Source organism: Ptiloglossa arizonensis, chromosome 6 (genome assembly GCF_051014685.1).
Source record: "Ptiloglossa arizonensis isolate GNS036 chromosome 6, iyPtiAriz1_principal, whole genome shotgun sequence".
NCBI classification, from domain to species: domain Eukaryota; kingdom Metazoa; phylum Arthropoda; class Insecta; order Hymenoptera; family Colletidae; genus Ptiloglossa; species Ptiloglossa arizonensis.
The window spans coordinates 1,904,427-1,930,587 of record NC_135053.1 but is presented as its reverse complement, the minus strand read 5'-3'; the positions used below and the strand labels follow the sequence as shown (position 1 = coordinate 1,930,587).

The window sequence follows — 26,161 nt, the reverse complement described above, 5'->3', positions numbered from 1 at the left end:
TTGTTAGTAGGATTTACGATTACCATACCACGTTCTACCGTAGACTACTTGGCGGTGATGCGCGTGAATCGAGTTCACGATGTTGGCAATCTATTTCAACGTAAACATTTACACTTTCGCTTCTGGTAAAAATTGCACGGTGACCGATGTCAAAATTATTTAAACGTAAACGATGATGTAATAATATCGTAATCGCCGTGATCGGAGAGTGAAATTGAAAGGCAAAGTAATATAGATTAGAAATTTATCTTAAAGTCTGTCCATCCGGACTTTCACTTTCAATACGTATTGAGAGATTCAAGAACAGTTGATCGAATTCCAATTAGATCGTAAAAATTTATCGACCCGGTAAAAATTGTATCACGGTTTTTAAGGAGGGAAACACTGCTCGTGATAATCGGTTTTCGAATAGAATGTATCATGGCCATTGCACCGGTTACAAGAATGAGTTAAGCCGGTGAAAGTGACAGTCTGGCCGGTCTTTATTTCAAGAGTCCTGTATCCTGTACGTACGATCGGACATTTCAAGGTAAACCCCCTTTAAACTCGTCAGAAACGCTTTTACAGACTGAACAAATATTTCCCTCTTCGGACCGGAATGGTGACACGAACGACGTCAAATTTATCACGCGTTATTTATAATTCCTTGACCATGCTATCCGATTTTCCTTTCAAATCCTCCACGTCGTTCCAAACCAACACCATGCAACGAAATAGGTACTATAATTAAACTAATGTCACAGTTTCCGCATTCGTGTTACTCTTACTCGACGTGTACACATTTACTATGAATAATTAATGTGTAAAATGGGAGTGAAATGTCTGGATTGAATAGTCTCTTTGTTTTGAAACAATTATAACCGGACGATGAGCAACAAGATTTGAACAGTAATCGTTACTGTTAAATTAATTTCCTCTCGTACAAGATGCGGGTGCGATATCGCGATCAAATGTACCCTTCATCTTAAAACAATTACGAATGGACGATGAATTATTTCGATTAATTCCGGCTTTATAAGGAAGGAATTCCTGGCATGTAGTAAACGAGAAATATAAATTAAAATTGATCGTTTACTTAAATATTTGAATAACAAATCTTTGTTATCTTACGTGTCTCGAGAAACGAATAATTAACGAATAGTTTACGAATAAAACAAAAAATTTAACCATCAGAAATGTCAATATTTATGGAAGTTGTCGTACGTACATTCTTACGAACGGTTGATTCGCAAGATTGATTTCTAAGCGATAAATAATTATATACAACAATTAAGAATCTAATTTCCATCCATCTGGAAGTGTTTATAAATCTTTCTAGATAATATCGATTACGCAATTCTCTGTGAATTGCATAAAGAAAAACCTCGATTCCTTCGCCGTGACTACACACATCCGTTGACATAATTGTCGCTTCGACCTTATGAAAGATAAATTAACGGGAGAAAACCAAATCGAAGACGGTGGAAATTTCATGGCTCGATGCTAGATCGAAGAAATATCGTTGGGTGCCAAAGAGCTACGTCACTCTTGGCTCGGGTCTTACCATTGAAACAAGAACACGTATGTATATAAGCTTGCGCGTTTCGCAATTTGTCCGTTTAATGTTACTGGTCTATTCCTCCGACTATTTCGGTCATCGATGAACTGGATAAAATGCAATCTTTCCGAAGAGCAAGGTTTTCATTCGTAACCGAACACCAAAACGTCCCATAGGAACATTACCGACAGGAGACACCGAGAGAATGTTTAAAACTCTCGACGCGATGGCGTTAATTTTTGCAGAAATATCCTCGCGGCACTCTGAAGAAGCGTGCAAATATTTGTAAACGTGGTAAATATTGTTCTCATGGTGTAGAAGCACTGAAATTCATTAAACAATATTTTTGAGGCGTCGACGATATTTGAAGAATTTTTAAACGACTCGAAGAATGAGCTTAGAATTTCAGAAACTAATGTTCCCCGAAGCATCGGTGAAACTTGCAAAAATTTGTGAACGTCTCGACGTGGAGATACCATCGCGAAGAAAAATCTGCCAGTATGATCGAGCATCGATAATCTTAATAAGAAAATTCTTCGATCTATTTCCTACGTTTCTCATTGACCTACATAAGATGAGAAATATAAGAAGAACAGGATGAGGTTAATACGTAGAAGGTTACACGTACGTGTTCCGGTAATAATTTTCTAATTAACAACATTGATATTACACAACCTGCTGTTACGTGACATTTGAACATAGCAAATTACTGAACCGTCCAGGTGACACTAGATAATTCAATCGTAGTTTATCACAGGTTAATTTCGTACGATTATCTCGTTTGATACGATTATACCACACTTTGCAAAGGTGATGTTGCTGTAGTAACAATCAAAATAATAATCCTACTAAAAAAAAACAGATATTCATTTACCTGTGAGGTTCCTTGAGCGTCATTTCGTCGCCGCGCAAGGAACTCTTCTTAATGTTGGGACTGTTGTGCAATTCCATCTGTAAAAATCAGTAATTTAGAATTAAAAGAGCAATAAACATCAATATTAATCGACTAAAACTACGATAAAATTGTACATCGAATACGATGCGATCGAATTTATACTCGATTATTATTTTACTAGGTTCTTATTACATTATAATACTTGCAAGGGTAGGTTAATAACGGTATGTACCTGTATCTCGTTTATGTACCAAACGTACACTTATTTTTAATGTAATTATTTTTCTTCTTTCATTCTCTAACTTATACATTCTACAATGTATACAATCTGGGTACGGTAGAGACGCGTTGTTATTATTATTGTCAATAATTCCATTTATCGGCCATTCTCGTTAAGATAAAAAGATACGAGTTTATATGCATACGAACACAAACAATATGGTGAATGAACAAGATTGGTGCCAAAACCGCGACGTGTCATCTTTCGTCAACTTGGAACGCGTTGGTCGCAAATCGTAAATTTCTTTATTCAAAATCTCGAACATGACAAAGAAAGAAACATTCTCTCGACGAACAACATGTTACTCGAAAAGAGCAAACAATGTATTTCGACCAATTAGTGTACAAAACGTATTCTGTTGCACCGATGTACCGGTTGATGACTCGTTCGGCAAAGAAAAGGTACTAAGAATAATTGTATTCTTAAATGCGGTACATTTTTCAATTTCGAATTATCCTTTATTCCTAACAACATGATTCCAAAAAATATTCCCATATATCCACTTCTAATAAACAAAAAAAATACGAAATCTCAACTGGAAAGTTTATCAATGGGTTAAAGAACTTTAAACAAGCTGAGAATCCTTTAAATATACTAGGTTGTTCAATAAGTTTCGTCGTTTTTTCCACTGTAAAAGAATACATTGACACTTCACACACGTTCATCGAAATGATAGCACCATCTTTAGAAAAATAAAACGACGAACCTAATAGCTCCATGTCTTATCGAACGACAAAACTTATCGAGCAACCTATTAATTTACGTCGAAACTCAACAACCCATAACGAAGGAACAGTTAACGAAGTTCGTGAGAAAATCTCTCCCTCTGTTTAATCATTCGAGAGATTAACAAGATAAATACCCCCTTTGACGCGACGCCCTATTAATCGAAACGTTATTGTTAAACGAAAAGTTTTTTATGGTAACACATCCTATTCGTCAAACTGCGTTTCTTATGAGCTTTTCCTATTTCCTAGAATCAAAATAAAGCTAAGAAAAAAAATATTTGACGAGGTTAAAACAATTTCAAGGAAAAGTGAAAAACTTGATGGTCTCTCGAAAATTGTAACTGTTTTCAGGAGTGGCCAGGACGTTGAGGCAAATGTATTTAACGACGAAGGATTTCTTTAAAGAATTTATCATTTATTCCGAATGAAAATTCTCAGCGTGCATAATTGTTAACCAGGTTTTTTGGTCACCCCTCGAACTCTGTAAGAATATATTCGAAACGAACTTAATATCTGGCACTCGCACGTGTACATATTTCATACCCTCGCACACTGTAACACTCTGCACCAATTACACGATAGCCGATAGTCTGTTGTTTGATATACTATTACCAAGAGATTGCTGTTTACGTCTGACTCAGAGTCTCTAAGAAGAGGTCCAGAAACTATTGCATAACGTTCGATAAGATCCGAGCATGACTTTCAATAAATCCGATGCTTGTTAAATTTTAAGTATTTGCAAATACATTGCGTCGTCGACTTCGAAGCCAGTTTAGCGAAATCAAGAACCTCTCTGAAATTATTAAATGAGAATTGTTATGTCCCGTGGGCATCGATAATAGGTTGTTCGATAAGTTTTGTCGTTCGATAAAACTTATCGAATAGTACTGTTCAATGTAGTACTGTTCAATAAGTTTTACCAAACGACAAAACTTATTGAACAACCTAGTAAATTGATATTCTCGAGTTCAACGATGATCTTGATCCTGGCGGTATTCGTTCGCGGAAATCCTATGTTCACGAGATAAAAAACCCCGCGTGTTCGTTAATTAAGCTTCAACGATGATGAGTCTCCTGCTTTTCTTCGGCAACGCTCGATCGAATTAAGGTCGCGCGGAGTCAATGAGAGATACACGATCCAGTTTCTCACGAAAACGTGACCGAACATCTGTCCAATGGCTTCCTTCGATTATCTTCGCTGTATTATTCCGCTATTAACCAACCAACTTTGCACAACAGTCGCAAGAATAATCGCGGTCAACGATCGCAAGTAGAAACGATTTTTAAACCTGGATTTCGACTTCAATTTGGGGTAGGTATCCAGGCTCGAGAAAGTAATCGAACAATGTATAGTGTAACACAGTTTTGTTCTCTTCTATTTAACATTTTTTTTTCCGCCTAATAATTCGATACATCAATTACTATCGATAACAATTTTGGAACAAATGTTCAAAAGGTTTTCAACAACTTTTAAATAACCTAAATCTAGGATTTAAATAACCCTAAAAAGTTTCAAATAACGAATAAAAGGTAAATAACTTTTAATTAGAATTATAGAGCGAAACGTATATCACAATGAACACAAAAATTTAACTTGTTTAACCAATTTTTAATCGAATATCCTTTATCCGAATCCAATTTTGTCCATCTCTGTTAATGTCAAACTATTTAGTTTTAATTTCAGTTTTGAGAAATAATAGAAGTCAACGATAATCGGCTTAAGATATATTTCCAAAAATAGTTTCAGCTCAAATCCAAAGAACCATTCTTCTGCACTGTTCTAAACATTCGTCATTCGCACCCAATACACGAGTTCTTTACTCTCGCAGTACTATTGAGCAATTATGCTATCCATACGCACCATTAGATCGCGAAACACTGGTTTCGTTATTAAATGTTTCGTAAACATATTAGAAATTAGCAAATATTTGATTGATAAAATGCAAGTTTACAAAGTTGTGTAATTCGATCAAATTCGTATCTCAATTGGAAACTATAATTTAACACGATGATATCGATCTCGAATCATGACGTTGCGATTTCCAAAGTCCAAAGTAAGAATAATATTATTCCAAACAACGTAAAAAGTGTTAAATAATGTTCATATTTTTCGAAGAAACCAATTTTTATCGTGTCATAAATTGTATACGAAATAATAGGTATATGAAAATACGGTTTTACACATTTCTGAAATATCGTTGATTCAGCCGATGTATTCGGTCAACCTGTTAATTAACAATTGAAAATGGTAAATTTTACATCCAATCGTAATCGAGCGCCGATCGCTGAATATTTCCGTGTTTACGAGCAACCGGTCAATAAGAATCGACCTGTTACCCCGAGCAAAAAAGTGTATGCAAATGGGAAGAAAAAAGTACCTCGAACGAACTCACAATTAACGTTCATTTGCATAGAGGCGTTCGTCGAAGCGTATCCGTGCGAAATTTATTCGATCAACATGCCCCTTTGTCGCCTTCGGGTAATATTCCGTCGTTAACATTTCGCGACGCGCGAAATGAACCGATCGCAGCCGAACAGACGAACGCGTGTCATTGTTTGACTTCTCTTAAGTAATCCGTGCGTGTCCGCGATAAATTTAACTCCTCCGTGTAGACAACCACGAGAAATAACAGAACACACGCGCGATACGCACGAAAAAGGCACGTGTACGCGTGCACAATGCACACGACGCAGCAATTACAAACTATTTATCGTTTGATTCCGAGGAGCTCGTTCGCGCGACGAATTACCAGTCCGTAGTATGCGATTACTATAGTGAACGATTCGACAATGGCGTCACGGAATGTCCTGCACACAAGTGGAACATAACGGTACCAAGAGACAAACGTGACAATAATCCTGCAAAAATGTTACTTTCGACAAAGGAAGATTAGACGAACAGTTTTCGAATTAAACCAGGCTGCAAGTGTTAAGAGATATTTCTTATTTTTTCTCTTCCGGTATATAGACACCTTAAGTATATTAACTACCCGATACGAGTTACGTCGAGTGATTTCGAAGCATATAGAAACTATAGCTCCAATACGTGTGCGGTTGCATATCGAAAGGAAAAAAGTATCTCCTTGTGTCTCAACTTCACATGGATGCGACTGATTAGAAACAAGTGGACAGAAAACGAGTGCACACTAATATTAATATCCACGAAAAGTAGGTTATTCGATCCTAGCAGAACCAACAGTTTAGACGACTACGAAAGACACCACACCTGGGTCCATACGGACCCGTGACTTGACTTTGGACAAATATTTCAAAGAAAAATTCTATTATTATATCGTATTTTTCTTAGTTTCTAAGGAAACCTGTACTAATGGTATAATTGAGGAATATAATGTGTCTGGTTCCGAAAAGACCCACGTGTGATACGACAAGGAGTTAAATCGAATCCAGCGCGAGGAGTTGTACGATCGAAACTTTCATGTGCGATAATAACTAATTTACTGACGGTTTAAAAATCATAGAAACGCGTAGAACGATGAACTATTCTACAAGATAACAAAAGAACAACGTTACAAAATTTATCGACGTATTCCACACCTCCGATCTAAGATGGAAGATTTTCCAAACACGAGTTCGTAAATTTGTTGTGTCCTAGGCAGTCATAGCATAAATTGCTCCGTGAAGTCCAACCGATTTCTATTTACGGGGCGGCTCAATCCATAGAGCATTCTGTCCAAGAAGAAACTCTTTAGGAATTGCAGGAACACATAGACAAATGCACGCGATGCAATTAGAAATCGGTCGATGTGTTCGAACGCATGCGACAGTCAGTGATAGGGCGTATCGACGTGTGAATGTTAGCACAATAGTGCTGTCCGACTAGGAAGGAGACATTTCACTAGAGAAGACGTCTTATGACCGAATGATTTTCAAACCCCGACTTATCACGATCTTTTCGTTTCTCTTTCATATTACTAAAGTACGATAGTAACGTTCCTACACACTTTGTAAATGGCATAAAACAAATGACTAGACAGTCTGTTTGCTTGATTTGCAATTTTTGTATTCGACCTCTATTATTGTACAAAAGAGAAATAACTTTAAATTGCAATTTTGAATAGTTTTTCGGCGTAAGTAAGAAAAATTGTTTAAAAATACTTCGAATGGAACCGCTTGACTTTTCTAGTCAAAGTGTGAGCATTAGATGTTTCATTGTTAAATTAGCAGTGCATTTTAAATAATGGAAGATTATTTACTTCAATAAAATTTACTTCAAGAATGTGTCGATTTTATCTTTAATTACTTTAACACGAAACGTGTACCGAAGAAGCTATCTTGATCGATTAATCGTATCTTCGGCAACAGAAGAAAAAGAAATTCGATTTCCTGTATCTGGTTTCAACGATCGTTATTAATGAAGATCGATCGATTCTTTCAAAGTCCAAAGATATGTAATTTTATAAGGAATTGCAAACAGAAGATGATATAACTTTCTCCAGAAGAGTAGATTAATGTAGGTGGTTCGTGGTATTTGTCAAATAGAATTTTAAATGAAAGTTTTTCCATCGATTTGAAGAGTCTTGAGTAGCTTCGATACGCTTCTTTCATCTAAAAATGCGTTTCTCAATCTGTTTTTCTTTTCCGAACTTCAGAATCCACAAACTCTGGGATAGTAACATTTTACAAAACAACCGCTCTATCGTAGATTTAATTTCTTTTACTGAAAAAACTGATTCAAATGCTAAAATAAATGATAATAAATAAACGAAAGATTAAGCGAGATTAAATTTATGTTCCTGAAGTTTACGACGCGTACGTCATTTACAGTATGTATGACCAAGCATTATCGTATTCTTTTCTGTTAATTAACGATGGATATTTTTCTGTCAATTTCCACAACCTACTTTAAGTATACCTTTGGCGCATGTTTCGGGACTTCGGACCAGCCCAATCATTGTGCCACGTGTTCCTAGTTTCATAAAGAACCCAATTTTCTTTACAGATTAAAATTGAATGTAGAAGTGATTCGTTATAGCAACGTAAAAATAACGATTCTTGAGAAACTTATTTGTCAATTTTATTAAACATTCCGCATTCACTTGGGAAACTTGAATGTGTGCCGTAATTGTCTTGGAGTTGAAAATCACCCAATACAAATTTCATAAATCGTCTTTAATAATACGTTCAAAAGTAGTAAACTCCTAGAATGCTGTATTTCTCGTTCCAAGTTCCTACTGAACTTCGAACACGTGCGTCATAAGAAAACGAACATGTACTCTTTAAACGACCTCCATTTTAACACTGTAAAACGAGTAAAAGTGGCGTTCAATAAAAATCCTAACGAGCTACAATTAACGAAAAAAAATCGTATCTTTCTTTCCTGTTCGTTAAATGGGAAGTAATAATTTTATTTAAAGTAGGTCCCTGTAAAAAGACAACAACTCTTCTGCAGCAATCCAATAATATTAAATAACGATTAAACTTTGCTCCATCTGAATGGGTCGTGTATAGTCGATTATACACAATGAGTGATTTACATTCGTCTGTTTTCGATTATTAATCAAATAATAAGACGGACGATAAGTATTAAATAACTTCAATCGCTTCAAATTCACATTTAACCGGTTTTCTTCTGGTTCCAAACTGGAAAACTTTCGTGGTGATAACTCATTATTAGTATATTAAGATAGGTAATCTCCGTTCCTGACGTAACCCAGACACAAACGATAACCGAGACAGTATGTATTTTTACGAAAAGAAAATATGATTAAATACAGTGTATTTAATTAATCTTCTGGTCTAGTACAACAAATGTAATGCATTTACATTTCCCGACAATAAACGACTTCCGTTGGAGTAACACTATTCCCGGTAGGTCAAAAACGATATTTGAGAGTAACCGATGTTGCTATTGCAATTCGATAGAATTTAGAATTTTTTGAATCCGCATTTTCTTTCGATAAATAATATCATATTATTACCTATAATATATCGGTAATATAATCTCGAAATTTGTAAAATCATCAATGTTCTAAAAATTATAAGAACGAATATACGGATACATTAATCCATATGTAATTAAATACACGTGAGATACATGGGTACGTGTGTTCTAAAAAATCATGATCTCTATTATAAATAGATTTAAATTTAGATACAAAAAATATAGAATTTTAAGATAGAGAGTGGAATAGAGGAAGATAAATTCGCAAAATCGTCGAGAGATTGAAATTGAATTTCTGTCGTGAATGAATTCTTTGCGCAGAAACATACTGATCGCAAGCAGTCACTGTGACGGGGACAAGGTGAAAACGGATTAATTCTGTACTTTTTCTAGCACCGTGTATACACCAGTGTGGAAACCGGGACGAGTAATTCCTCCTGTTCCTTTCTTTGTTTAACTTTGATTATTCGCGAGTACTGCAACATAAGGTGCAAAGTTATTTGATATTCTTTTTTTGGTGCGAGAAATTTGTAATACAAAGACGACACAAGTTGTTACAGTCACGTGACCGAATTAGAAATACATTACTCTGAATAATTGAAGGATTATCCATTAAAATATCCTATTACCATAAATTAGACACTTCGTGATAAATACCGTTGAATCGATTATACAGCATTTATTTCAGTTTCAAAATTACGTTTACCTTTACGGCTTCTCGTTATTCTAATGTCTTCTCTGTTGATGTTACGAGATTTGTCTCGATTAATCTACCAGATAGGAATGTATCGATCAAAAACGAAATATCAAAAAATGTAACCATATTGTACATAACAGAATTCTCGAATAGAAGTAAATGACTCTTCCAAAAATTGAAAAACCAAACAACATTTAAAAATATAAATAACTTAGAAAAATGTATAAAACCGATCAAACACCAGACCCATTTTCAATAATATAATGTATAAATATAAATATAATATAAATATAATGTCTTTAAACAATACTGTCGACATTCTGCACGAACAAAATATAGCGTAGTAGTGGATCATAATTTAATTTTAGTAATGTTATGTGAAGTATAGAATTTTCGTAAAACATGTTCTTTGAAATTCTTTTACATTGTAAAAAATAACAATATTAACGACAAAGTCAATTACTACAAAATAGACACAATATCTAACATTGATTAAGTTTAATAAAAAAAAATTGCAACATTAGAAGCACATGTAGATATTTGTTTCAACTGCACGCATTGTGTACATATTAACGATCCTGATCAGTTTTGCGATCAAGGCTGAAACATGTACGTTCGAAACGTTACGTTAAATATATAGGATTATTTTCTTATCGTTTAATCGTTGTTATTAACGATCCAAGTAACGAGCTAAAATTTCTGTAAGTTATGCTAATATTCCTTGAAAAATATTCTCCCAAAGGAATTCTACATTCAAGTCTATATTTCTCTATTTCAATATCCGCTTATAAATTTAAAAATTTGTATTTATTCAATCGTAACTGCGGCAAAAAATAATTCTAAGCTGATCGATCTATAAATTTCTGCTATCATTCTAAAAGCAATTACACTCCTTTACAAGACCAGATCGATAGTTTTCTGGATGTAGAAAACTCGATGCATCCACGTTTGATATCGTCATCGTTGTTGAATCACTTCCCGTTTAAAAAAATGCACCGTTACTCACAAGAGATAATAGTCGAAGCAAGATTTGAACTATATACCGAACGAGTTGTAATTTTAATTACAAAATTATAGTTTTGATTCAATTAATGGTGTAAAAGCACCAAAACTTCGATTTGTTCAAATGCGTTCTAAAAATAAACAAAGTTAACAATGGAAATGTAAACAAACGAACGATATACCTTTATAATCAACGCAAGAAGAGCTTCCCAAGAATGTATTAATAGATATACTTTATTTCGATAGAAATAACAGATTTAAAAATACCAAGAACCAAAGTAACTTAAACCACGCAATAGTTTCTAGGACTCTGTAGTAATACTTTCAAGACTCATCGCGTTAAACAATTCGTTGATTTCAACTATTTGATTCGTTCTTCCCAATTGGTCCTTACGGTACAAACCGTGGAAATAGTGACATACCAGGGATTGTTCATTTCGATCTATTTCGGTATTACGCAAAAAAGAAGCGTTTCTTTGCGCAGGAAACGAAACGAACGTTAATAGTTTCGTTGCGCAAGATCGAAAATTTCGTAACGAGGAAGCGTCCAATTATGGCAGGTGTCTTTCAATCGAGTAAAAAAGGGCAGGCGCCAGTTTAGGTGTCACGCTGATTCGACAGCAATTACGTCCTACGCTTGAAAAGCTTAACAGAGTAAACGATTTAAATAAAACAATTTTTTCAAAGGGATCGCCATTTAAAATATATCACGTAACGCGGTGATGTTCGAGCTGATAGTTAAATATACCACTGAAACGATGATGCAACACTGGAAGCCCTTAAACGATAATTTTAACGAATTTGAACGCGCTCTTTTTTCCGTCTCATTTTCCTCTGGTGGACACCAATAGTGCGCGAGTAAACATTATACACAATGAATAGTTAAAATTTGATGTATAAATTTGTTATTCTATTGTATTAAAAATTGCAAAAAAATTTAAAAGCAATTCGATCCTCTTCGTGTTAACTATCACCCCAGTTAATCATATTTAAGTATATTCTCGACATTCGTTGAAACTGTAGCGTGAAAAGTAAAAATATTCAATAATCGGTATACTTGTTATTTTATAGCATTGTTAATATAACAATAACGTCACAAATATTAAGGTTCGTTCCTCGTAAATGCTTTAATAAAACGTAAATTTAGAGTGCCGGTCACCAGTGACCACCGTGACGTTCAACGTGTTAATAAAGAGTATCGAATCCCTCTTAAGCTTCAAACGACTGTATACACTGTTCTGAAACGCGCTACGAGACAGTAGCAAATATTACGGGAATTAAAAAGTGATTTAATGCGTAAGACGTATCGCAAAAATGTTGCATTACGCAGAATTGTCTTATCTTTTGCGATAAATGCTCGCTAGACAAAGCTTCTGTTTCTATGTAAGTATTAGGATTAGACTTTATCAAAGAGATCTTCATCGATCTTCTTTGTACGAAGTTTTCAAGCATTTTTTTTTACAAATAAATACGTGTCAAATTTCCCTTACCGAGCAATTTTTAAATACAATTAACACAAATTTCAATTATTACTATTCCGAAACGCAACTATTTACAAATTCTGTCGTAAACGTTGACTCAGGGAATACCCAACTAACAGAATAAAATGCAAATAGTTCGTTTCGTCACTTTCTATACAATTCTTTAGAATACATTCAAACACAGTTCAAACCCGATACTTTTAAACTTAATTTTTCCAAAATCTAAGCCAAATGAGTATTAGAAAATGTCAATTCGGGTAAACTGCAGATATTAAACGGTAAAGTAACATTCTGGATAATCTATGACTTATCCAGTTGTCAGAAGTGAACCTTGGTGATGATTAAAAAAAAAATACATCTGTCTTCAAACAATCTGATAAATTTACAGTTGTCGTTTAGTTGACACAGACTGCTCTCGTTTTGTCTGTATTTCCCGGAGGTCTAATAAAATGAACAGGATATGCTTGGAATCTGCACATTTTTCTCGGAAACTAGCATTCGCTGAAAATTGCATACATTGCAAACTTTCCACGTTTCGTTTTCAATTCGTCCCAGTGGCTTTTCTCTAGGTAAAAATTGCAACCGTAGTTGTTTAACCAATTAGCGTATGTCCCTCGATTTGTAGAACGCACGAAACGGCACAGATAAGAGGAACGCTCGTGTAAGAATTCACGGTGAAACTGAGAACACGATGACAATCAAAACTTAGCCTGTACGAGACAAGCACTTTTAAATTTAGATTGTATTCTTTGTCGCGGAGTATCCACGGTTCCACATTGGTAACGTTTCCATATTAAATTTCTATCGCGAAATAATCACAAGCGAACGATATGTTTTCGACCTTGATCGGATTTAGTGTGATCTATGACGTGTAAAAAATGATCCGTCAATTTGTCATTCGAACATGTCGTTTGAAACTGAAGAATTGTTCAAGCGTACTATAATTTCATACGACAAAAATAATCGTGGTCGTTGTATAGAGAAAATACAAGCGATGATACAGCTTTTATACAGACAACGTTAACATTCGCTCGCGTGGCTTAATAATCGTAAAATGGATACTGGGAGATGTTTAGTGCCAATTGAGTCTGAAAATGGACACAAATAAAAAGATTGTTCGTAAATAATCGTTCGTAGACAAAAGAATGCGCTTTCAATTACAAATTAGTGGCCCATTCTTCGATTCATAGTGGTACGTTCGCATGATTACGATGCCAATGTGTACGAATTATGTATTTAACTCAATTACCCATTCAACATGGTTCTTGACACGAATTACGATTCCTGGTACAATTAGGATAATCGTTATTGCGATTTGTCCGCAATTTATGCGTGTGTCTCACGGGACCAATTGTTTCTACGAATAATTCGAACGGATTTTAAAATTAGAAAGAGTATGCCTAGTAAATGGTCCGTTACGACTACAAATACTTTCAATGGATAGATTTTTATTAAATAAACGGCAAAAAACGTTGAAAGGGAAAATTAAAATACATATTTTAACATTCGAGTGACACGATTTAATTCTTAACAAATTTTCAGCTACGTGGAATATCGAAGCAATAGATACTTTTACTTGGATAATTCTTACAAAAGTGATCGCATAATTTTACTCACACCTAAGATCGTGAAAATGGAACAAGCGCGGATCGACATTTTATTATCGATTGAAATTGCCAATCGTTAAGTATCTTAGAAACAAGAAAATTTGCACTTGTATCATTTTCAAAAAAAATGACTCACACATTGGGCAAACTGGATGATATCATACCACGAGTGAGAGAAACGTACAAACAAATGAATCTACATAAAGTTCCATAGTGTTGAAAGAATATCACCGACTGTATAAAAATCACCGAGTAACCTCTTTTATTTTTATTTATCACATTTAACGTCGAAACACGGAAAAACTATTGTTATTGCCGTGAGATCACCTTCGTTTCTCTGTTATTTTTATCCTCGGAAGAAATGTCCAATCTGGTTCCTTCTACTTCCACATAATATCGACATTGACGGATCACCAATTCACGCACATTTTCGTATATTTCTGACTCGTTTCGTATTTCTTGGCATGCATATTCTATTCGCTGTCGTGAATCTACAAAATTATTTTTCACTACTACGTTTCTCTTTGTCACTTGGATCGCTTCAAAAGTGAAAGAAAGTCGCTTACGTTATCGAAACTGAAAATCGCATTCTACACTAGAAGCATTACTTTTCGAACGTTTAACATCCTGTTCAATCGTATTAACTTCATTCTTAAGTAACAAAGTTTGGCGATTTATTTCAGAAACGTTCTCGCTATTTCTCAAACTCTCTGTATGGTATCGCTCTCCCCCTTCCAAGTAAAAGATTTTATATTATTTTTATTGATTTTGATTGATTGAATTTCATATTAATTGTATATAAAGAGTCGTTTATATACAAAAAAAAGGCAAAATGAAACGTTCAAAAAAGTAACAGAGTCCATGTACCATATTTGTATCATTTTCTTGAACTAAAAACAATGAGATAAGCAATGAGATAAACGGTATGTAGCCTTTTCAAGGATACTGACACATACGTGTATGTTTAGCTTTTAAGTAATTTAAAATATGACAACACGAAGACAACCACTAAAATTATAAATATTCATAATTACATTTCCCAATGATTTAACATCGTCGCAAAATTGATAAATGTCATGATTTTTAATTTATCTTACCCAAAGCGATTAATCCCAGAAAAAATTAAAGTTAAAACGATACACGAAACATATACTTCTACGGTTGTCAAACTCCAATGACCGATGTATTAAAACATACAGATGTTTAAGTCGCTTACATTACAAATTTTAAATTTTCTTTCTTGTCCCCTTTAGATTTTAAAGCACCTTTCCCCTCCTTCCAGGGGGTCATGTCCCCTGCTTAGAAAAAGATTACTTCGTGTAGTCTCGTCGAGTCTCGTCGAACTACGTCCAATTACGTCGAACTAAAATGCTTATTTTACCAAGTTAAACTTTTCAAAGAATCATAATTCTCCTTTCATCTGTACCAGTGATTCTCAAACGGTTTTGACCTCGTACGAAAAGAACCCATAATTTATTGTCAGTATCTCGTTAACTCCTCCGTAACTTCCTTTAACGGTATACCATATTTTATCACTATTTTTCCCATAATAGAAAAAATTGTGAAATACATTTAATAAATAATAATTTTTTGATCAGTGAAATACATTTAATAAATGATAATTTTCAACTTGAATCGATACCCTCTTTTCATAACGCTTCGTGTCACTTATTACACGTAGTTCAGATGTTTCGGAAAGTTAAAAATGTTCCATCGTGCGATCGGCTGCATAATGATTGTGCGCACCTATGTCGCGCAGCCGTTAAGCGCCTTGGCGTGCGAGACCGATATACATGCCGGGAAAGAGAAGGGATAGCTTGAACGGAGCCATTTGTGTACATTATTAGATTAAAATTAAACAAATTATGTAAACGATTTATGTCTTATAAATTAATGCCTTATTCAAAATAAAATTGTACCGTGTTCCGAACTCGAGTCTGATACTTTACCAACTGAGTTAAAAATATTTATTTAGTAATAAAATTCTTTCGTGGCCTCCCAGTGGCGCAACGCTTTCAGTAAGGTTGATCTAAATGAAGAGCATAATTAACATCTCCAATATACATATTTTCGATTCTAATACTTCACCAGCTGAGTTAAAAATATTGATTTAGTAATAAAATTCTTTCGTAGCTCACCAGTGACGCAATAATTTTAGCAAGACTTAATCGATGCGACAAACATTGTTAACGATCATTGATACCGAAACATATGAAACAAGTAAACGATTCTTGCTCCCGGCAGCACGTGGGGTGGTTTGATTGGTCGTGAATGGTTCTGTATGACCATACACGCGTATAAACGGCGCCCATTCAAAAATAGCCAATGCCAGATTATTTCTTGCATCGGACTTCCGACGTTGCAACGGCAGGACTGGGTTCGATAACGCGGCGCCCGGTTAAAGTTTAGGAATTTCCGTTTGCACCACGTGTACCAGGAAGAAACGCGTCGTCTAAGCCAGAACATCCTCTTGGCTAGAATTAGTCTCCTTATTGGCCAAACTATTCGTAGTGCTACCGATTGATTCACGCCCACTGGGCGTTTTCAATTGACATTTTGCAATAATTTTACTAAAACGTATTTTCTCCGAGTATACTTGAGCTCGATTTATTTTCACCTCTTTCGTTCTATTAAAGTTACCATTTGGTACTATATTCGTAAACAATCGCTCTAACAGTCGTTACAATATTGTTTTCTGTTGTTTTTTACCGAAAATTTTATCCAATCGTTCGGCAACATCTATCAACGATATTCGAGAAAAGAAAGCAACTGAATGTAAATCGATAAGAGTTCTTGCAAACTAAATTAAAACTGATTCTTATACTTTGCGGGAAGTTTAGAAAGCAATATATTACGAGACACACTTTTAGAAAATCACGTTATTTTAGGAGCAGGAACCGTGCCACATAAACGAAATACGCCATTTAAGAAACACCCTATATATCATTAGAGTGTTTACATTGATTATTGGCGAGTGCGAATATTCGACAAACGTATGCGCAGAATTTTGCGAATAAATACAATATTGAAACTCGTGAACTTAAAAATCTTAACTTACCAAAACTGATAGAATACCCGACAAGACTCTATACAGTTTGAACGATAAAAATATGGCTGCTCGATTTTCATAACCTTACATACTATCTTCTACTGCGACGCAATGCAAACGCAAATATGTATGTACGTATAAGTATAACAAGCTTCATTTACAAAAGGCTAAAACGATTTAAAATAACGATTAAAATGTACTAAATTTAAGGCAGTAACATCGTAAAAGTGACACTTGACAAAAAATTTAATTTCCCCTTTCAAGCGATCCTTACGTATTGCAGAACAATATAAATGTAAAATAAATTGTAATAAACTTTACGTTGGAAAATTAAAACTTGGCAAATACGACAATTAACAAAATCGTGAATTGTTCGAGTAACAAAGAGTTCCTTTTCTCTTTGTTACATGTACTAATTTACACGTACAAGCACAAATTTAACTACATATAACAAACTTTGTGGAAGAAAAATAGACTTTGAGATACTAATTATCAAGTCGCGTCGAAAGACTTTGTATGTATTATATATTCCGCAATGAGTTCTATTGTTGCGGTGGATAAACATTGTTCTACTTGTTCAAACTGCAAGACTCAATTTTAAAATCAATTATTTGTATGAGAAATTCATGTTAGACACTGCTTGTTTTCCGAATGGACAGCATACTACACAGGACTACTCTGAATTTTCAAATACTATACCTACTTAATAAAGCTTTTGAATTATTTAATGGATTACACAAACCTGTAACGATTAGAGAGCTAATTTTAACATTTTCTTCCTGATAAACTATTAAATTTTATTCGCTCAATTAATTTTCGTTCAGAATGACACGTATTGAAATGTTTTCAAACAAAAATTTGATCAAGAAATGTTAAATAATATCAGAGATATGGCTGTTAGGAAACAAAATTAAAGCACTTCTAAAACTCGACCGTAGTTAATTCCAAATAATTCCGTTGAAAATATCAGGTAAAACTCTCAATTTCGTAAAATGTTAAACTCATCAGGCAAAACGATAAATTTTTTATAGTGTCAAATTCATCCATTTAAGAAAACTACGATTATAAGTAATTACGATAAAAACGTCCGGGACTTTATTGGGTAAAATTTCTACAGCTTCATCGATAATGTAAATTTGAACGCAATAGTTTCATACTTTAAGAAACTACAAGAAGTTACCGAGTTTCTCAAAGCATTTGGATACATCCAACGCCTTAAACACCGAACGAAAACTCCTTTCTTCTGAAGAAACTCGAGTACACTTTCCTCTAAAGTCATAAAACGAGGGAAAGGGAAAGAACAAGACACACGGGTTTTCTGTATTTTAGCATTGACCGACCCAATTTACTCGATACGGGCATTTCATCTGTTGTAAGGCACTTAAAGACCGGAATACCAGAATATAATCGGCCGATCAACGCCTGTTTTGCGCCTTCGCGTACGTTTTTATCGGCCACGAACCGAACCGATTACATCACCCTTCGTGCAAATTGCCTCGAATAGTATATCTCGAGGACAACGGTTCAGAGAAACCTTCCTCGCTCGCGCCATCTAAATTGGAAGCAGATAGAACAATAGAAAAGTCAAACGTTGTTATGACACCGACAAAAATATATATATATGCAATGTCAACGATAAAATCGTTCGATTGATCTTTATCAAAGATTTCGAATTCTTGACACGATCGGCTCTCGATACAATTATCAATTCTTACCATTATTCTCCAAACTCAAATCTCCCTGATAAACGCAAAGATCGAAACTGTTCATCTGTATGCCTAGTATCCTGTCGATTATCAAAATAATCATTCCTAATTGAACACGTATATAGTGGGCGGTCACCAGTCCAGATCCTGTTATCGCTACAGCAATATCCAACTACCTGTATGCGAAAAATCAGAACCGGAAATTCACATATAGTCGGGATTAGTCACGAATTCATTCCAGGAATCGACCTTTTTTATCTCGAAATGAGACCAGCGCACGTGAACCATGCGACAAGGAGAATGACGAGATACATACTAGGAGCGAGCGTAACAGAGAACGCGTCTCGTGTTACAAGTGCTCGGTCACTGAGCTTCAAAGCGACACCGCTCGCGTATCGGTGCGACGTTAATACAAATTAATAATTTGTATTGTTCCCTTTATACCTTCGTGAGAGTATTGTCAACGAATTAACGGGATTCTCCTGATAAAAATGAAACCAAACACTACCGTATTCGGATTAGTTTCCCTTATACGTTGTACAAATCATTTTTGAAAAATTTGTAATTGCATATTATTGAAAATACTCCGAATATAGCCATGTTTGAACTTGTTTTCAACGGGACAACATCAACGATCCATTCGATAACACTCTCGCAAAGATAGAATGTAAAAAAAATGTCAAATATAAAAATTGTAATTTTCATTAACGAATAAAATTCGATCCTATCGACGTATCTTATCGCTTTTCCGTGGACGTCGACCCCTCGAGTCATAGGGTTGCTTGAACCGAAGAAATATAAACAGTGGTGAGGATGAATCCTTCGCATACTATATATCCGGGGGCAAAATCTCTGCATATACGTACTGGAGCACTACTATATACCGACTTATATGTTGCAGACTATCGAGTATAAATATTTTAACAACGTGAAACACAAAATGTAAATGACTGTCTACAGACGACCTCGAATAAAAGTGTATCATATACCGAAGCTGATACAGCTGACATCTCTAATGCGATAGATACGTTATATTATAAATAATGTTTGAAAAAATTTGTCACCCAAGACGCAAGAAACTGTACTATAAAAGTAAAGACCTTTCGTGCCAATTGTTTTAATAAACCTCAGTTTAATTAAAAAAAAAAAAAGCGCCGTAGCAAATATCTTTAATAGACAGAAAAACTGAAACAGAATTGAATCGCTTTCACACAATCAAAAATAATAAATGAGACACACGGACAATTTGACGATTGCTCAAAGAAGATGATTACAATGGAAGAGTGACTATTAAAAAACCGTATATCAATGAAACAAACAAAGTCATGTTACTAAATATTAAAAGTTGAGTTTTAGTTTTTAAAGTATTCATTAGACATAATGACCGAATATTTTTGAAACTCGAAAAATGACCGTAATCTCATTTAATATATAACATTATTTTATTACATCAAGTTAATTAAATAAGTCGTACATATTTGTAAAGTACAATAAATACTTTACCGAATGAAACAAGTTTCAGTTCATTTCTTTCATAATTGACAAAGATATAAATTGTTAGAATCAAACATAATTTAATGTCTCGATATTATTGTGATTCACTGTATATGTAATTTTACGCGTAAAACTTCAAGGTCCGCAAAACACGTTTTTTCGTCATCCTGAACAAATTTTTTCCGAGGTCAAACGATAAAGATCACCTTAACACGCTTAATCAATTTTAATAAAAAATTCTTAGATTAAATTGTAAGTCTTAATTAATCAAAAAACACATTGCTCGTAAGAACTAATAAACAAAAAGAATGACGATCTTTTGGAGCATGTATTGAAAATATAAATGTACAGAATCTTCTAATTGGACCATAAATACGTATATAATAATAGTAATAATAATTCGATACTTTTTCGATGTATGATAATCTCCGAAACAAATCGTTTAACTAAAAAATAAGTTTTCACCCAAATGAAAACAATGGATCTCCAAAACTTAATCGTTAAAAGAATATTAACATGCTCGATTCATTGGGCGCGCAGAAAGACACTGATAAGAATTCAGGCTACCGCCGTATCACGATATTCTTTTAACACGAAATACAATAATCATTTACTAATTGCCTCTGTTTTATAGTATTGCGACGCTCCCAATAAAATCTGTACGAATTCCAACTCGTTATCGCAACATACGGCGCAAGAAACCTGTGTACGTACTTGAAAGTAACAACAGGAAACTATTATCGCGACGAACCTTGAATGTTAATACAGCAATAAATGTAAAAAATTCAACGGCAGAACGCGCGCAAAAATGAACAAGATTAATTTTCCGGTGGCCGGTTATACGTAAGTGTGAATCATCTATGGGTAAAATATTTATAACGCGAATTGGTCAGGAAGAATTGTAGTTTGAATTATACGTACAACTTGATTCCCGAAACTTGACCACGATGCGAACAAGAAGAAAAGAAAAAAACAAATGAATGAAATTGTGATCGTTTCGACGATTCTCTTTGGAGAAAATTAGTTAAAAACCCTGTAAAAATATAAATAACAATGCGTATAAATTTTACAAAATGCGTAAAGTAATTCATTACTCGACCGAACGTACGTGATCATTTCGAGGATTCACTTGGAAGAAATTAGTTAAAAACCCTGTAAAAGTATAAATAACAATGGGTATAAATTTTACGAAATGCGTAAGGTAATTAATTGATCGGCAGAACGTGTACGTGCGATCAAGAGGAAGTATGAAACATCTTTTAAAATGAACGTCTAAAATTGAATACACGGTAATGGTACGTGAAACTAGAGAGATAATATGAGTATATACAAACTTATCTGAAGTGACTAATCGTATATACTCGTAATAAGAGGAATCCTAGCGTGTAGGTGGCTTCAAAGAACGTATACAAATATATAGATGACTTCAGAGAGCATACACATATTGGAAAATTTTTCGATTCCCGACTCGCTTGGTTCACTCGGTATTACAATAATTTCCCTTCAACGGTTCTAAAGTGAGTGTCGTACCATTGCTCGTGGTTCTCTTACCAGAAGGCATCGACTTCCCCACTCTGTGGCCAGATCCTTGGAGCACAATAACTTCGTTCTTTTAGGTAACGCAACGTCGCGATACTTGCTTCTCAACAGATGCAGGCGCACTTCAAAGAATCAATGTCACAACACCTGATAACTGAACGACTTCGAGTCACTAACCATTGGCAAACGACCTTCCACGAAAATGCACGGTTTATGTCACTGGCCCGTCGACCTTTGACCTAGCTATAGACCCTAAGAGAGCGAAACAACGTCTGGCCAATCGCTTTTAAAACATCCTCAAACAGTTACCACTAACGTACAGTAGAACCTCGATACTTGCGCGTGAATTTCCCTCTCTGTGTCGCATTAATAAGTGGAAGGGATGGTCACTTAGCAACAAGTACAGTGTCATTCGTATACGCTAGGTAAGAGTAGATCATTTCTAAGAGTGGTGGGGATATATTGCGTATGAATTTGATCAGCCTTTTTTTCCGCGACTATCGAGATATACACGATGTTCTGTAATACGCGTAAGAAACATCAACGATTCGTTGTGTATTTTTCATTTTCTGGAAAAAATATACGAGTACAGATTGTACTCTAAACGTTCGAGTAACTACAACAAATCAGGCTTTTATCACCGACATAATCTCCGAATTTTTATCACAAGCTTTTAATATATTGGTATTACAATTATTCAATATTCTCAGTGTATGCAATGTATCGTTTCTGGCAGAAGGGCTGAGAATTTGCTCTTTGACCCTGAATAAACGTGTTACGTATTAAGAAAATCATCAAATCGCGTAACTGTTCGGAAGTATGTATACATTTCAAACTCAAAGGTCGCTTCGTATCGATCTTGATATTTTATTATCGTAATAATCAAACTTCGATCTGTTATAATTACATAAGAATTCATAATACACGATCTGTATAAATATTTGAAAGATATCGTTTCCTCGAATCGGACTCTCCAACGAATTGTCAAAATCTTTTACCCTCGCTAAGAAACATCGTGTATAAATGTGTAGCCGATTTTAACAAACGTAGATAGAAAACAATCGTTCACATCTGCCGACGTTTGTATTATATAAAGCGATTTTAATAACAACGCGACTAATATACAAAGCTGTGCGTCGGTTTCACTTTTCAGAGCGATTTGGAACGTTGCTTAAAAAACAAATTAAAATGCAACTCGTTACAATTTGCATTATATACACAGCCCTTATTGACGCTTGCAAATCGAACGCCGATTGAAATTATATGCACTCGTTATCCTTGGGATTGCAGTCGTCGTAAGCTCGCGCATTTTCATTCATAGTCAAAGTAACTGTACAAAGTTATCGCGGGGAATAAACGGCGCAGTAGGTACACGTTTCTTGCACGTGCATCGGTGCATCGGTGCATCGGCCAAGATTATTTAAATGTCAAACATTTCATCGCCGAATCGCCTGTCAATATTTGTCCAGACATCTTTTCCCTGTTGAAACGTCTCTAAATACGGGTGAGCAAATTTGACGAAACCACAGGAGAACCAGTATTTCCGAGGACAAATGTAAACTGTGCGTTACAAGTCCTCGAAAGTGCAGTGAAAAAAGTGAAAAAATCACGATCTGTTCCTCCGTTGAATTATTAATTTTGCTTTTAAAAAAATGACGCACATACAAACCGTATTCGTACAACTCAATTCATACAACCTTGTTTGAACGTTTTCGAATAATTTCACACGTCGATCCGCAAATTTACGGTTGAGAAAAAACGAAATATCTGTCAGTTTTATTTTCGAGCGTCGATGTATGATCTAATGTATTTGCACTCAACGTGGACGATCGCCAAATATCAATGACGGACAATTGACGGAAATGTTGCATCACACCGGTCGCTAGCGAGTACAGTGTCTTCAACACGTGATGTAATAAACATTCTGATAACGAACTTTGCATTTAATATTTACAGAAAATTATGAACAAAGGAAGTGCACGAGATGTTCTTGTCTTTAAAACACGGTTTACGATGTCGATAAATGTTGTAAAATCTACAAAGAGCAAATACTCCGAATCCCGAAATAAACACCAATTGGAGCCAAAGTTAAAAGAAAATTTTAACGACGGTTACGAAGATGACAAAGTAATTTTAATCGTGTTACGCCCCACTACCACTCCTCATCTAAAGTATTAAACCATCATCGCTAATAATCATTTAGATGCTATTGACGCGACGATAAACATATGTGTACGTATAAACAAAAAAAGATTGACCGAAATTATAATCTACGTCACACGTAGTAAATTATTTCGAAAGTTTCCTTTTCTTTTCTTATCGAAGTCTATGGATTATTCAATAACTATCGAAGGAAGCATCTAAAACATGAACGACAAAATTGTTAGTTCCGCAAATGTATGGAAACATTTGTGTTTAGAATGGATATACGTTTTGAAATTGTTTGGACCGTGTAGTTTAACACTAATACGAATCTTTCGTCTGAAAATTTAAATATCAAAATTTTACCATATTTTATCAAATTACGAGCCAAGTTACGTTACCAATACTTGAATTAATTTTAGAAATCATACACGCTTCCAAATTACTCGTAGAAATTTGCTTCTTTTCTTCGACGTTTAAGATACGATACGATGCTACAATTTAAATCTCGAGTTTTTCTTCGTGGGTGAAAAATAAAAATTCTCCGCAGTCGTGAACAAACGATCCCTTTATTAATTGATCGACGATCGAAACGTTTTCGGCCTTTGTTTCGTGATCTTTTCGATGATACTAAAATTATATAAAATATCTATAATTACGAAATTATAAAGAGATTGTTTGTTCGATGGCTAAGGAATTTTAAGAAACATTTTGTGACGCGTAATACGAGTTCCTGGTAGTATTTGTATTAAACGAGCTTGTTGTATATACCGAGTGATTATTAGACGTTGAATACGTAGTGCACATTAACATTGATATAACGTGTATAATGGTCACGGTAACTACGTTTCAAAATTGAACAATAACGACGATACAGATCGCTCTTATCTTAATTGCTCTGTCGTTGCATCTTCGTTGGATAAAGTAACAGACAATATTGACAAATGAGTACGAAATGCTCTCGAAACATTATGGAAACATCCCAATTAACGTATCGATAAAAACGTTCCTCTCCAACCGTGAATAATGTACCTTTCTCTCGAAGCGCATCAATTCTTCCAATAGGAAATATTACGAGATGTCGCTGTTTCCTTATCAAGACAAAATTGTATTTTGATTCATCGTTGAATACCATAATTCCATTGTCAATAACAGCGACATTTTGCTCGTCAAACACGACGGAACGTAGCGTACCGCTTACAGTCTAGTATAAATAGAGGATTCGTTCGTACGATTCTATCAGCAATAATATTACTTCAAAGACTATATACCTCTTCTAACACTGACATTTCTTTCGTTCTTCGACTCGTTCGTTCGTTGGGAAATATTTAAGAGCAACGACTGTGCAACTCGTACGGTGAATTAATTGGACACGAGAATTTCTTCCCACCGATAAAAAACACTCGTCGAGAGATTGACAAAGAACGATAGAAAACGATCGAACGTTCCCGTTTGAAGGTTCGCTAAATGTTACGCTTGTTAATCGTAAACTGTGTACAACTTCGAGTGTAAACACGGTTATCCATGAATTACAGGGTGACGGAACGTGGTGAATCGAAACACCGAACGCTAGGGGCTTATTCCGTACACAACGATTACGACACTACGGACGATCGAGATGCAACAATCGACACCGATCGAAGAAATCGCATTTTACGATAACCGAGAGACGAAACCCGAGATCGAATAAGCGAATCGTAAGTAACAGAGATAACGAAACGATACGCGCGGAGAAGAGTACACGGGTCTCGGATATTAGCCGAGATCGGTTCGATTCGTCGATGTCACCAGGATCCGTCGGCCGGTTGCTATCGAACCTTCGGCCGTGTAAAAGGAAAAGAAGAACCAACAAGAAACAACAAACGAAAAACAATCATCGCCCGATAACGAAAACCGGAGTAGGAACGAAAACATCGAAACTTTCTCACACGTGCATCGTTGTGTATCTGAATGGTACATTGACTGCGTTCCAACGCGCACTACACTCGAATAATTGTATCTTGCGTGTCACTCGATCACTTTCCGCGCGTCCGTTCGTACACGTGAAACCCATAAATAACACCGACGAAGACCGATCGCTTATCCGTAAAATCGTGATCGTT

At 35.1% G+C, this 26,161-nt stretch overlaps 1 protein-coding gene and 1 long non-coding RNA gene across 7 annotated transcripts in view; both read right to left on the bottom strand.

The window, feature by feature from the left end:
• The window catches only part of LOC143148101 (proton-coupled amino acid transporter 2), a 45,853-nt gene that overhangs the window by 19,173 nt on the left and 519 nt on the right, over positions 1–26,161 (bottom strand). For 4 of the 6 annotated variants that reach the window (XR_012992399.1, XM_076314031.1, XM_076314026.1 and 1 more), the window contains exon 2: positions 2,412–2,488. The exons of 1 other annotated variant lie outside the window; for it this stretch is intronic. Coding sequence is in view for 4 of the 5 variants with exons in the window: in XM_076314031.1 (XP_076170146.1) it covers positions 2,412–2,488 (77 nt within the window). In the remaining variant the exon portion in view is untranslated. Of the gene's footprint in view, positions 1–2,411; positions 2,489–21,929; positions 22,176–26,161 lie in introns of those variants that run through there. One more of the 6 variants, XM_076314027.1, reaches the window with a different exon arrangement.
• On the bottom strand, positions 2,705–25,381 carry LOC143148102 (uncharacterized). Its single transcript, XR_012992400.1, has 2 exons — positions 25,092–25,381; positions 2,705–4,233 (listed from the first exon to the last, which is right to left on the bottom strand). It is a non-coding gene; the product is annotated as an uncharacterized LOC143148102 (long non-coding RNA).